The sequence below is a fragment of the Melanotaenia boesemani genome, chromosome 20 (genome assembly GCF_017639745.1).
Source record: "Melanotaenia boesemani isolate fMelBoe1 chromosome 20, fMelBoe1.pri, whole genome shotgun sequence".
Taxonomy (NCBI): Eukaryota; Metazoa; Chordata; class Actinopteri; order Atheriniformes; family Melanotaeniidae; genus Melanotaenia; species Melanotaenia boesemani.
In genome coordinates, this window is record NC_055701.1 from 27,892,474 (window position 1) to 27,907,506 (window position 15,033).

The window sequence follows — 15,033 nt, forward strand, 5'->3', positions numbered from 1 at the left end:
CAGCTACTGGGAATCGAAAAGACTCGCACAACCCCTTTTCACCCGCAATCGGACGGACAAGTGGAGCGCTTCAACGCCACCTTGCAAAAGACACTAGCAGCCACCGCCGAAAGGTGTCACTGGGACTGGGATTTAATGCTCCCCTATGCAGTCATGGCTTACCGAGCCACCAAACACAGTTCCACCGGACTGACCCCTAACATGATGCTGTTTGGTAGAGAAGTCACTGAGCCCATAGACTTAGTCGCTAGTCTCCCACCAAATGACACTAGTACCAACTCACTACCTGAATATGTCCTAAAACTAAGAGAAAGACTCGAACTCTCCCACCAGATCGCACGAGAGGCCCTGGGAAAATCCTCTGAAAGAGCAAAGAGACAATATGACAAAAACATTTGCCAGACCCAGTATAAAGTTGGCACTGCTGTGTGGCATTTGATCAAAGGCACCCAAAGAGTGAGAAACAAAGTGCGAAAGTTCATGCCAGCCTACGAAGGTCCTTATTTCATAGTGGGCCTGCTGGATGACTTGGTGTACCAGATCCAAAAGAGCCCAAGGTCAAAGGTCAAAGTTGTCCACCATGATAAGCTCAAGGTCTACCACTCCAGAACCCCGCTAGACAACAGCTGGGTTTTCCAGAGAACCGACACATCGATACCACTGGAGGTGTCGCCACCAGCTTCTGATGGAGAATCTGACATCGACAGCGGGCCTCTTCAGCTGTGGGACACATCCTCCACCGAGTATCCTGTCGCAGCGACCAGCGAGGGCGCTGGTTCCTCTCCACCTGTTTCACCGCACCCTAGTCCACCTCCCGCCAGCCCTGCTCAGCCTCAGCAGAATGAGGCTGGTACTCCACGTCCTGCACGGAGGGTGAGACAGCGTCGTCCTCTGGTCTTCACACCTCGGCCTAGACCCCGGAGGACAACACGAGCACCTGATATGTTGGGTGACTGGATTAGTCACTAGACATTGCTAAAGAAGCACTTCTACCTGAGTCAGGGTGTAGGCGGATCGCTGCTCTACTCAGAGTTAAAAAAAAAAAAAGAAGAGACTGTTCTGTTTGAAAGTCAAATAGCATGTTCGTTGTTTACAAGTTTACATGCCATTTAAAGTAACACCATTCTTCCTGTTATATATGTTACTGCCAGCTATTGTGTTTCATATCAAGTGCCTTATGAGTTATGGGAGTAGTGGCTGCTAAAATATGGATTTGAAATGTTGATGCCTTTTTGTTGAGCTAAACAACTACAGGGTATTTCACCAGACGTACATGCAATGCACTTAACCATACTACCTTTCTTCCAGGATACCTCCACGCACTGTACGCTCTATTGTGTTTTGATTTAAAAGAATATGTGCACTATTTCTTTTATGAACTCTTAATGGACATTACACATTCACCTGAGTTATTCCCTTTAAGTAATTACCTATACAGCATGTACTGACTGTGGGCTGGGGAATATGACCATTACAGGGGAGTGTTTGATTTATAATGACCTATGGTAACTTGTGCTGGAGTGATGTTAAGGGTTTAATCATCATCCAGAGTGGGGGTAGTGTTACCGGCCTAGCCTGGCCCTTTAAGAAAGTGGCATTGCGGGGAGTCTAGTTGTTGTAGTTCTAGGTTTTGGTGCTTGGTTCTGTTACCTGTCTGCAGCCGCTGGCAGTGCGGTCACGCTCCTGTGCTCTATGCTGCATGATATAGCCAATAAAGCTTTGTACTGCAAAAAGAGAATCCAAGACTACGCCTGTTCAGCCTCCGTACTACGGTTAGGAGATCACTGGGCAGGGGAAGGGAAGTAACAGCTACAAAGATTGTAAAAAATTTGGATTTTGTACCATGTAGTATGGACACAAGTTTTGAGAATGGATTAATATTTATTGACCAAATCTTTAAAGGACCAATCCTGAAATAATCTGAACAACTTAAACAGGAATTTAATTTAACAAACAATGATGTCTATAAATACTTACAACTGAGACATTACCTTCAAAACCATAATGAAAGAGATAGAATATTCAAGGAATTAACAAAGGTATGTCAAAACTTTATGAAGCAATGCAACTCGAATCCATTGTCAGTAGTTTCATTGTGAAAGAAAAGTGTGAACTGGAAGCAAATATAATCATAACAGATGAAGATAGGGAGGAAATACTTAATCTGGACATAAACTAACAGCCCCACGTGGAGGGAGTTTGACTGGAAGGTAAATATATATGGGTTTTATCTAGGTTATATATATATATATATATATATATATATATATATATATATATATATATATATATATATATATATATATATATATATATATATATTTGGTTGTTGGACCGTGTTTTTGTCCTGAGTCCGGATCAGACCTAGGTGGACCTCCAGTGGGATCTAACCCGTATTTCCTGCTGCTGTTTGGTCACATCCAAGGAAAGATCGGCGTCACGGGGAAGGGCGGCGCCCGCAGGTATCCTCATCATCATCAAACTGCACAAACAGCTGCAGACAGAAGCAGCAGTGTTCCCAGCGTTCCCAGAGTCCAGGAGCCGGACACACTCCTCCCTGTCCTCAGCCTCACGGACCGGCCGAGCGGGAAGCAGCGCAAACATCCGCCACGTTTGGAAACATCGAAACAGGGAAGTTGGAGCTTCGCTTCGCGCTGCTGTAGGAAGTATGTTCAGCTGGGTCAAACAGGAGCACGGTGGCCGCAACAAGGAAGGAGAGATGTACCAGACCGTCACCGAGGGGCTGCAGACCCTCTACACCAAGAAGCTGCTGCCGCTGGAGGAGACGTACCTCTTCCATGATTTCCACTCTCCGGCCCTGGAGGGCGCAGACTTCCAGAGCAAACCCATGGTCCTGCTGGTGGGCCAGTACTCCACTGGGAAGACCACCTTCATCAGGTAAGCCCTAACAGCTGGAAGAGCAGTGTGAGTCTCTGGGGGTGTTTTAGGTCGCCTTTATCTACTGTTACACCTCAGATTGATTAAAATATAACTAGTTTCTGTTCCTCAGAAACAACCTGACAGATGGACGTAGCTGCTCACACACAGTGTTTCAGTAAAAACACCACTCTGGATTTACTGGCTGGGTTCTGGTTAAACTAGATTCACACCCCTGTAACTTTTCCACATTTGTTTCTTGTTTCAGTCACAAACTTTAGTTTATTTTACTGGGATGTCACACACCAACATAAAGTATTTCAGAGCTGTGAAGTGGAAGGAAATTAATTTGTGGGTTGACCATCTCCTGAGTCAGTACTTTGTAGATTCTGCTACAGCTGAACTGCAGGTTTGTTTTTTGGGGGGTATCGTTTCGTCTCTAACAGCTTTGACATCTGAGACTGAGTTTTTTTTTTTTTTTTTGCAAAAGTGGCTCAACATGCAATGTGGACTAATTTGGAAGAAGATTTTATAAAATGTTGTTAATATCTGTGTAAACTACTTGTTTTTAGCTTTTTGACTGTTTGATGCCAAATATTCCTGAACTATTTTTAACCATAGTCCAGTTCCGTGTCAAGACTTTCCTTAAACTCATCATGTTGCCGAACCCCCACCTTGTTCAAGCATGTGCAGGAAAACATCCTCCACATCCACATTCAGTTTCAGCATAGACTGGAGAAGCTGAGATGTTTACGTATTTTATTCTGATTGGACGTTGAATCGGATCAGAAGTGCCCCAGTATCCCTGACTGGATGTTTTGGGGCATTGTCCTGCTGGAAGATGAACCTCCGCCCCAGTTGCAAATCTTCTGCAGCCTCTAACAAGTTTTCTTCCAGAATTTTTCTGGATTTAGCTCCACTAATCTTCCTAAACTAAACTCAACAAATCCTGCGGCATGATACTGCCACCTCCATGTTTCACTGTAGGTGTGCAGCGTTCAGGGTGATGTCCAGTGATAGTTTTCCCATCACAATGCTTTGCATTTAGGCCAGCAAGAATAAACTTTGACCAGATCAGCTTATGCCACCTGTTAGCTGTGTCTCCTACACTGCAGACAGGGCTCCTTCTTGATTCTCCACCTCAGCTGTGGATCGCTGCAGCCTTTTGACTGATCTTCTCTCATTAGTGCTCTCCTTGCCAGTATTTTAAGTTGACCATTATGTCTCAGGAGGTTCATTTCTTCCAAACTCTTTCCATTTCTTTCCATTTTTAGATGATGAATTGAAAAAGGTCAGTGAGGTGTTTGGGATGTTATTTGTGACCTAACCCTGCTTTAAACGTATCCACATCTTCATCCCTGATCTTCGTGGTGCTTTTGTTGGTCTTCATGATGGTGTTTGTTTTCTAATGTTCTCCAACAAACATCTGAAACCATTACAGAACAGCTGGATTTATACTGAGAATAAATTACACTCAGGTGGAGTCTCTTTACTGGATTTTATTTAGGGGTATCAGAGTTTAAGGGAGCTGAATACAAACAGACACCATACTTTCCACATTTTTATTTGTAAAAATGTTTAAAAAAACGAATAATTTTCTTACCATTTCTCAGTTGTTAACTATGTTTTGTTGGTTTCTCACATCAGATCCCCAAAAAAATTAAATGAAGTTTGTGGTTGAGATGAGACATAAATGCGGATCAAGGGGTGTTCAGTTACCTTCAGAAGTGCCAGAATGGCCACGCTTACGTTGTGTTTTTTTAATTCTAATTTATTATTCAGAATTAAGAAATTCAGAATTAAAGTATTCTCCTTTGCGTTTACCTGGAAATGATAATTCTGATTTGAGGTTTACATTAAAAACACGTTTAATCGCCTTTATTTATTTGCGCTTTAGATCAGGGGGTTGGGAACAGGCGGACAGAAGTAAAACTCCAGTTCCTTCTTCTTTTCGTTTAGTCTACAACATGGAAGACCACACAATAACATTTTCGCTCTGATTTAGATTCTAGTTTTGAAGCAGCATCTCGACACCAGCACACTGCTTCACTTTGGTCAGCTGAAGAGAAGAAGGGAGGTAGAGTACCGTACTGTCATGGCGAGAGGACAAGGGAACAAGCATGTGCAGAACAACTGGAATTAATTTAAAGCAGAATGAACATTTATATGATCGAGGAATTATTCCATTCGGATTTAAGACCAAAATAAACCAGCCACTTACTCAGATATAAGTTTAATTCAGAATAGCCACTTTAATTTGAAATTTGTTGTTTACATTTTAAAGAGGATTTAATTTTTATTCTGAAATAAAGCTGTCGTGTTAACGTGGCCAGAGATAAATCTCTGTGCAGTCTAGACCTACAGTCATACTGCAGGTAAAAGTCGCCCAGATCAAAACCAGACTGCATTTAGTTCCAGCCAAACCTTACCTGTCGGACAGATGGATTCACTTCTGAAAGGAGTTCTTGGTCCACTCAATGGCTGCAAGGTGTCCAGATCCTGTAGCTGTAGAACAAGCTCAATCATCTTTGTTCATTCTCACCAAACATGACCATTTTGGTCTGGTCTGTCCCTCATTGCTAATCCACAGCAGCTAGCCAGATACCTACCTCTACCCGTAATGAGGCGTTGGTCCTCTTCAGGAACTTCATCACCATGTCATTAAACAGAGTAACACTGAAATGAACACATTTCCATCAGAAATGTTCATCTACAAAGATTACAGATAAATCACGTCAAATAGAGCTAACTAGCTATCATGCTAATGTATGCTAGTGGCTGAGCATGCTAATGCTTCAATGTCAAAAAGAACAAGATTTAAAAATTGCTGACACCATCAAACACCAGTTTTCAGCATAAACATACAGAGGACGTCACAAATGAAGAACCATCAGCTAGAAGTTCTAAGTTTATCCTCTGAAACAAGGAGCGTGGACATCATTCCAGAGGTTTCATAGTTTGTTCAGATCCAGCTTTGCAAACTAAGCCATGCTGTCATGTTCTTTATAGGGTACGTTCATACTGCCACTACGTTTGGTCCACTTTTACAGGACTGTGGTCTGCTTCCATGAATTCTGGTTTGCTTGAAAGCTGGGGGTCTCAGTTTACTTGAAAATGGACTATCCAGTGGACCAAAAAGAAAGGGGCGTATGCCAATCACGATAAAGCATCAAGAGTGATGGAGAGTATTGTTTGGGTAGGAGAAAAACAAAGCCAGCAGTGTGTTTCAGAAAAATAAATATATTGTGCACACCACAGTAAAATTATTAAGAACCCCAAGACCAGAGTCATGTACAGGTCCAGTTTTACCAACCCGCACCCTCCAGAACCTGTTAGATGACCAAATCCGACCCAGTGATGTAGAACCCGTGACCCGACCCCCTACCGCACGTTAACAAATTAAGTAATTGTAAATTATAATTGTAATGCTTTTCTTTATTCGTTCATAAATTTAATGTAATGCTGTCGTTTTGTCATCAATTTAATTTACGATAAATAAAAAAGGAAAAGACAATAACAAAATAAATATTTTTGAAGGTTTACTTTAAGAATAACTTGTGTACGTTTTTTTTTTTTTTTTTTATTCTTGCATATTGCACTGAACCACTAGACCACCTCCCTGTAGTCTCTGTTATTTGGCCACTTGCGGTTTTATCCAGATTGGTGCATAAACAAGATATCACCCATTATCCCTGGTTTCAGCTGTCTTCTCTGTTCCTGAATCACATAACCAGCAGCGGAAAAATCTCTAACTGGCTGCACTGGATGCCGGGATGGCGAGAACATTCCTCACATTAAGCAAATACTCTTGCAGGGCATCACTGCAAAGGTGTACACGCAAGCCTACACGTTAATGTTCCGCTACTTTTCTGTATATGCTTGCTGCAAACGCTGGAAGCACAACGCGGCCAAAACGCTCGATACTGGAGGTCACCGCAGGGGAGAGTACTCGGCACATGGACTCAAATATAGTGAAAAGCTCAATCTACAGGTTCATCAACCCCCACAACACTTCTACTTTGTTGCCTACACAAAAAAGTGTTTGTCACTGTGCAACTGGTAGCAAAAATTACACAGATGCTGGCAGTTGCGGACAAGGTCTGAGAGACGGTCTTCATAACTATTCGCCATTGTGTTTACCTCTGACCTGTCATGTTCATGCTCTTGTTCGCATAAATGCCTCTAGCGTTCAGGTCGATATTCCAACTCGCACACGCGACGTTACCGTGAGCAGCCTACATGCCAAACATGGCAGCCATGATACGTACGTGGACCCGTCACTAACAGCAAGTATATCCCAGCCCTTAGAGCAGGGGTGCCCAAGTCCAGTCCTCGAGATCTACTATCCTGGAACTTTTAGATGCAAGCCTTCTCCTATACACCTCATCCACATGTCATTCAGCTCTGCAGACGTCTGGTAACACGCTAGTAATTTGATTCAGGTGTGTTGGGGAAGGGTTGCATCTAAAAGTTGCAGGATAACAGATCTCAAGGACTGGACTTGGGCATTCCTGCCTTAGAGAGAAGAGGTTTTCTCCTGCAACCCTTACAAACAAGCCATACTGATTGAGTCTTTTTCTAAGCAGACTGTCATGAAATTTAACATTTAACAAAATATCTGAGGCCTATAGGGTGTGAGATGTAGATATTGACTCCAGATAGTTTGGGAATGACCTTATAACCCTTCCCAGACTGGTGTTCAACAACAACTACTTCTCTAAGGTCTTTGGTGATGTTTTTTCTCCTTGGCATTGTGTTAGTACAGACTTGAATGCTGCAGAGTGTATGTTGTATGCAAACCAGGGCCTTTAATCAGTAGGTAGTAGAGCAGTAGTAATATTAGAATGGGACATCTTTTTATTTCATGGAGGAACTTTGTATGTTGCTGTGGGTGAATAAGTCACAGGAAGGTGCTGAGATGTCATGTGTCTGTACTGACAACAACTGGATACACTTGAGGTTATTTTGGGGTGTGTAGAATAGTTTTATAGTCAGCTTCTGGCCGGAGCTTAGACAGCACAGACGGGCTGTGACCTGCCAGTCATGTGACTCAGTCTTAGTAATGCTGACTTCAGTGTTTGGTTCAGCTCCTGAACTGACAAAGTGAAATTAGACTTGGAGTGTGCCATCTTCTTTGATTGTTATTATTAAAACGTTTCGGTATTTAAATCAGACCTTTCTGTGCCGTAAATACTGAGTGTAAATAAATATATCATTGCTTTCTGTTATTACTGTTCAGGTGGTCGGGATTACTACACCATGTGGAAATGTACCCATATGTACTTTTAAAATAACTTCTAGATCTGGAAAGGTTACCTGAAATACTGGATTTTTCACTTCCAGATACCTGGGATTAAATATTTGTTGATTTTATCGATCCATTGTGATCTGGAATTTGTAAGGCATGTGGAAATGTGGAAATATGTAAAATGAAATGTTTAAATAAATGTAATGAAATGACATCAAATAAATATGAACAAAATTTCTTTATATGTTATCCTTGAACTTTATAAGGTTTTTTATAAAAAATAAAGCAAAAATCTTACAAATAAAATAGAGAAAATTGATTTTATTGAAAATATATATATATATATATATATATATATATATATATATATATATATGTACATATTTGAAAATATAAATATATTTTATATCCGAAAAATATAATAAAAACTGAAAACAAAAAAATATAAATCAATACATTATTTTTCATTATTTTATTTTTTTTAGTTTTCATTATTTATAAGTTATTATTGCTGTTATTTTACCGGTCCGACCCCCTGGAGACCAGGCTGCACTGAACCTGGACTAAGATGAGTTTGACTCTCCAGATTTATACCAAACATAGACCTGCTCATGGGCTCCGCTGTTGTCATGAAAACACACTTTTCAGAGATGTATGAATGGTAACCTCAATAATCTGCTGGTCTGCAACCAGTTTCACACACACGAGGCCCCGTGGAGAAGAGAGTCACATGTTTGGACTGACTGAGAGCAGAGTTCATTGTAACACAGTCATTGTTCATTAGAGATTTGGCAGAGTGTGTATGTGTGTGTGTGTGTGTAGATGAGCATGTGAGTGGGTGTGTGTGCACATATTAAGTGCAAACATTCAAATGTTTTGGCAGCAAATAAAACCAGCTGATCCAACCTGCTGTCAGTTTACGTCATCGTGTTGCAGACAAACTTAACTCTTAAAGCTGTGTGTGTTCTGGTTTTTGTTGGTTGTGAAGACTTGTGTAGTATAATCACTGACCTCACTGAGACCAGCAGCTCTTATGGGGACCAACGGATATAATTCCTGAGTTCCCGATTGGGGTCAGAACCAGTGACATGCAGACGATTACATCCATAAATACTACACGCTACGTGCTACATGATGTCGTGTTATTCTGTGCACATGCGTGTCACTTCAGGGCCACAAAATTGTATTTCATTAAAAAACCTGGATTTGAAGATCTGCAGTGTGAACGTAGCCTATATTAATGAAATGAGGTACACAGTTGTTTGGGAGCATAGGCCCTGCCATCTTGTTTATTTACTGTCCACTTTGCACACTCATACAAACAAGCTACGTCCTTCTTTAGCCCTATTCAGCTCCTCCAGGTGCATTTTAAATAAAGGTCCTCCTGTAGCAGTAATAGTATTAAACATTACATACACAATACTGAATGCACTGCCCTCATTTAGCATCACTGCTAAATTAGACAGCCAGCTAACGTATAAGTCCTCCAATAACTGCACAAGGCTTGGTTTTTATTGTCATTGTATTGTTTTTATTTTTGGGCACCTTTCACAATACCTCATTTTATTTTACTCATATTTCCTTTATTAAACAGATAAAACCCTAATTAAGTTCAGAAATCTCTTTTCAAAGAGTGATCTGGGCAAGAATGTGGTACTTAAAGTATAAAATAACAGAAAACCAACAAACAGAACAGGTAAGACAGATGTAGCAGCCAGCATCAGGAACATGAAATGCAGCATGGGATAAATTATGCAAAGTATTAAAACAGTCACATTGGATAAGAGATTTCCCCTTGAGCTGTTAAAATCAACTTAAACTCTCCCAGAGAGATCAGTTTAGTTAATTTCAAATCAGTTTATAAGTTGAGATCTCCCCTAATGGAAGTGAAACATACTGGATGGATTTCCTTTTTTCTGTCCTGCTTTACAGCCTGATGACACGTCCTCCACAATCACACCAGGCTCATTTTTTCTAGAAGCAAAGACATCCCACCAGGATGATTTAATCCATTAGTTTGGAGGAAATAACTCTTCCTCTGCTGTACTTTTCCATGAAAACACAGAAAGAAAACAAAGCAACACAAGTGGTAACACACACATGTTGTTTAACTCTGTTTTCCTTTCTGATTTCATGATATGGTTCAGACTTCATCCCACACTGAAGTCATGATGTTAAGGATCTTTTGTAATTAATCGTGGCATTTAATGCCAGTTTCCTGTGTTAAAATATGTGTCAACTTTAACAAGCATGTTTGAGCCCCACCCTGCGCTGAGCAATGTTTGAGCTTAAATGTTTTGCCAGTGCACTGCAGAGTCAGCATTTCTTCTTCTTCTTTTTCTGTTTCTGAAGGAGGCGAAATGAAAGCCACGTCATTGATCCGACCCCTATCAACAGCTATGGCGTGGTGTGTGTGTGGGACATCCAGATAAACTTTATTATCTAAATAAGCAGTCTGTTTAGTGTAATTATTTTTTTTTCACTTTATCAGGTCCACCTTCTAGTACCGGGTTGAACCCCGTCTTTCCTTCTTGGTGTGATAGATGGAGGCAGGTGGTGGAAACCTTCCTCAGAGGTTTTCTCCATATTAACATGACAGCATCACACAGTTGCTGCAGGTTTGTCGGCTGCATCCATGATGAGAATCTCCTGTTCCACCACATCCCAAAGCTGCTCTACTGGACTGAGATCTGGTGGCTGTGGAGACCGTTGGAGTCCAGTGGACTCTAGAAAGCAGTTCCAGGCTGCCAGACATTTTGTATGAAACTGCATAAATTAAAATTAAATAGACTGTAGCTCTCAATTTCTGAGATTTCCTCAATATTTAATCAAAATCTGCCCATAACTTTTTGAGTTATGTTACTGACAGACAGAGAAACCAAGGCTGCTGAATACAAGACCTCCGCCTTAAGTAAAAATCACAGCACAGTAACACGACATATAAAGAAACAAAAATAAAACATTGCATTCTGGTAAATGTCCTCCATCATTACATAACTTACATATTTTTATGTTTTGATTTTACATGTCTGCTGCAAACCAAATTTCCTTCTCGAGCAACAAATGAGTAAAGTGAAGTGAAGCCTCTTCATGGTGACACTTGCTGAGACGCTTTGATCCAGATCCCTGTGGTACCTTTACTAAAGTTTTTTTTTGTCTTAAATGAATGTCTCACTGATTCCTGTTCACTAAATGAGGAAGAGAGTGTCAATTTTATGAAACTATTTTTAACACAAAAACTTGGAAAAGTAGAAATCTGGCAAAGAAATTAGTTTTACTGGAAGTGAATTTTAAAGTAAAGATGTTGTTGCTGCAGTGAAGTCGGGTCCAGAACGGACCTGGTCCCCCTGATGTCTGGACCGGGCTCAGGTCTGGCTCATATTTCTTCACTTTGCAGCTGAAGTAAGAAAACACTGCGATGAGCGAAAAACACGGATCATCTGCTGGTTTTCTATCTCTGGTGTTTGTTTCCTCTTTGATGTCCACACCATCCAGAGAGGAAGGATGTGAAAGGACCGAGACTCTTAGCAGCCATGTGCCCTCATTTCCTTCCTGTCTCACTTTTCTTTAACAAGAAGAAGCATATGAAAGGTTGACAGGGTCAATGTTACAACGGGAGAGTGCCAACACAGAAAAACTCATCAACACAAACGCTGAACTTGTTTTGGATGAACAGTCATGTGAAAACAGATTAATTTGTTTGTGACCCAGTTTATTTATCTGATTCCTACAGAAGCTGAAGGATGGTTAAACCCAGGACTAAACATCTGAAGCTGTCCGTGGCTTGACGTGATCCACATCAACTCAAAATATTCCAGAGAGATGAGGATAGTTTAGGGAAAATCTGGGATTTGGTTCAGTTCTCTGTAGGGATGTTTCGGATTCTCAGCATCAGTCTTATTTTTCTTTAGTGCTGGATGCAAAAATTCAGTTAAACTCACGTCCAGGCAGCATGTTGTTGGTATGGATGTGATTCCACCACTGACCAAAACATCAGACTTGAGGATGAAAAGTGAGCAGACTGGTGATGGTGAGATGACTGGAGGAACCTCAGCTTGTAGAGGACCAGGGGTCAGAGCTGAGCGGAAAGATTTTATAAGCTGTAAGTTCACATAAAAACCCTAAAGATTACATCCTAATCTAGATTTATAAAAGCTCACCTGCACCGTCGTCGAAGAATCCAGAGTCTGCTGGTTATGACCTGTTGAGCATGTTCGTATCTGCATCAGGACCAGTTGTGTTGCGCTCATACGTTAACGTACACTGGCAGAATCCATGATGTTGATAAAAAAAGAAAACTTTTATTTTACTTGTGGTCAGTGGGCAGATGAAGCCACTTATTATCAAACAATAGTGTTTGCTGTTTTAAAATCATAATAAAAACAGAAACTACCCAAATGACCCTCAAAGGTTTACATACCCTGAGCGTTTTGGCCTGATGATATACTAGTTGATCCTCTTGGGTTTAAAAGGCTGCTGAAGGTAAGCATCCATATCTGTGATGTGTTTGCTTGTAATTACTGCATGAACAAAAAGTCAGGGAGTTTCTGGACCCCTGACGAAGTCCTGCATGTTTCTCCCAGATCTGCCTTGATGTTGCTGGATTCTGATGCATGAAAGCAGAAAAACTATCAAAGCACCCCTGGGTGAAGATAGCTCCACTTTATAAAAGAGGAAAGGGATATGAAAAGATATCAAAGAGTGCCAATCAGCAAAAAATGGAAAATGAGGGAAAGACATGAAATACGAGGCGGATCGCTGATGTTTCCGGGATGTACGAGCTAAATGCACAACATACTTGGTCCGTAGTGACGCGCATGTTGTCAGAAAATACCAGTTTACTACTAATTCAGCCTGGAAGCTGCACATGGGACATACATGGTTGTTTCAACATGACAATGATCCAAACTACAAAGCTGACTTGTTGTTGGCTACAGGTGAAGTTTCTGGAGAGGTCATCTCAGCTCCTGTTGTTCATCCACAACAACCACAAATCGACTTCAAGCTGTCACTGATGTTGCCGTTGAAAATGCAGTTTTAAGAACCAGGTTGTAAATTTGGGCGTCGATCACACAACAGTTTTACGAAGAGGTGTGAGACTTCGGTATATTCCAGCCATGACTGGCAAAATTTATTGACTATTTCAACACCGACCATCATCACGTTACAAAGAGCAACTAAGGGCTTCTACACCCTCCTGCTACAGATAATTAGCTGGATCAACCCATTGGAGTGGGACAGGAATACAGAGCTCCGAACTACTCCCCCTCCTTTAAAGGTTCTTAAGCAGGAAATTGGGCCTACTTCCCTCTTTTACCTCCCCTACCCTGCAAAGAAGGTGCCATTACTTTGCTGAACTTATCATTTTACACAATTTAGAAATAGAACAAAGTAGAAATGAGCATAAAAAATGTTGTTTGTTAAAATCTGAAATTCTAATTTAAGTTTTCTTTTACAAAGGTAAGATGGCCAGTCCCGCTCTGCAAACAAACACCAAAACATTTTCACTTTGTTCAATATTTCAATAAAAACTAACAATCTGTGTTGTTATTAAATTAAACTTAGGTTAGTGGTGGTGAAGGAGCCACAGGTCTCCATCACCACAACAGTTTCTGTTGTTATGATTTTAAAGGACAAACATGATTATTAATAAAAAGCTTCATCCAACAATAACTATGAATAAAATCAAAGTTTTTGTAATATCCTTTATATTCTCTGAAAGATGGTCAAAGATGGTCAGGGTGTGCAAACTTATGATCACAACCATAAATACTGCATGCGCGTCTTCACTGAGCTGAATAAATCTATGCAGAAAGATTTCCATGTTTTTATCCTGACTGACTGCTGCTGATCGTCTTCACTTTTTTCTGGTTTCATCCTTCTTTTCGGTCCAGTTGTTTTCCAGAGCTCCTAAAAGCCACATTTTTATTTTTATTGCTGCATTTATATAAAGTTGGACTGATAAATGATTGATAATCTCTGAGGATTATGAGATTATCTGTGGTATGTTTTTATAGAAAAAGAATGAAATTGTTCTGCCAGCTGTTCTGATTCCTGTGGAAAGTCGTGAACTGATCATCACGTTACAGAAAACGATGCAGCTGATTGCTTTGTGATGTGAACAGAACGGTTCAGTGTGGTCCAGATCCTCCATCTGATCCTGATGTTCCTCTGTTTGACGTGTGTTTTCACCGTGTTTGTCTCAGGTATCTGTTGGAGCAGGATTTTCCTGGGATGCGGATCGGTCCAGAACCGACCACCGACGGCTTCATTGCAGTGATGTACGGTGAAAATGAGGGTGTCGTCCCCGGTAACGCTCTGGTGGTGGACCCCAAGAAACCCTTCAGGAAACTCAACGCGTTTGGAAACTCCTTCCTCAACAGGTAAGAAAAAATAAATAATAAGAATACTTAAACTTTGAAGAATTTTTATCCATCCATCCATCCATCCATCCATCGTATTTGAGTTCATGATTTTCAATGATTAATTAGCAGTTAGTACCTGATAGTCTCTAGTTTTATGGTTAACTGACCATTAGTAATAATTAACTAATCATTAGCTAATTTAACAGATCATCATTAATTAACACTTTACTGAAAAACTAAGTTAATTTTATGGTGCAAAGTGTTACCATGTCATCGTTTTATGGGTCCGAACCTTAAAAGCTCCAGTTTTATTGAAACAAAACAAGACAATTCTGATTGAGACACAGATTTTTAGCATTTTTTTAATTTAATTTATTAGGGACCATATACAATTTCAAACATAAATGTTTCCATGTAATTCATTGTACCAGAGTTAGCCTTAGGCTAAATTACATCTGCTGTCCCCTGGCAGGGCATGATGTAAAGTGGTTCACCGTGCTTTAAAAGAAAAGGCAGATTGTCCAAAGGTTATCTGGCAGAAAG

At 40.6% G+C, this 15,033-nt stretch overlaps 1 protein-coding gene across 1 annotated transcript in view; it reads left to right on the forward strand.

The window, feature by feature from the left end:
- The first annotated feature begins 2,423 nt into the window (after nucleotides 1–2,423).
- ehd4 (EH-domain containing 4) overlaps nucleotides 2,424–15,033 on the forward strand; it is a 51,877-nt gene continuing 39,267 nt past the window's right edge. Inside the window, exons 1-2 of the mRNA XM_041971340.1 lie at nucleotides 2,424–2,898; nucleotides 14,332–14,508. Coding sequence (XP_041827274.1) covers nucleotides 2,669–2,898; nucleotides 14,332–14,508 — 407 coding nt within the window. The 5' untranslated portion in view covers nucleotides 2,424–2,668. The remainder of the gene's footprint in view (nucleotides 2,899–14,331; nucleotides 14,509–15,033) is intronic.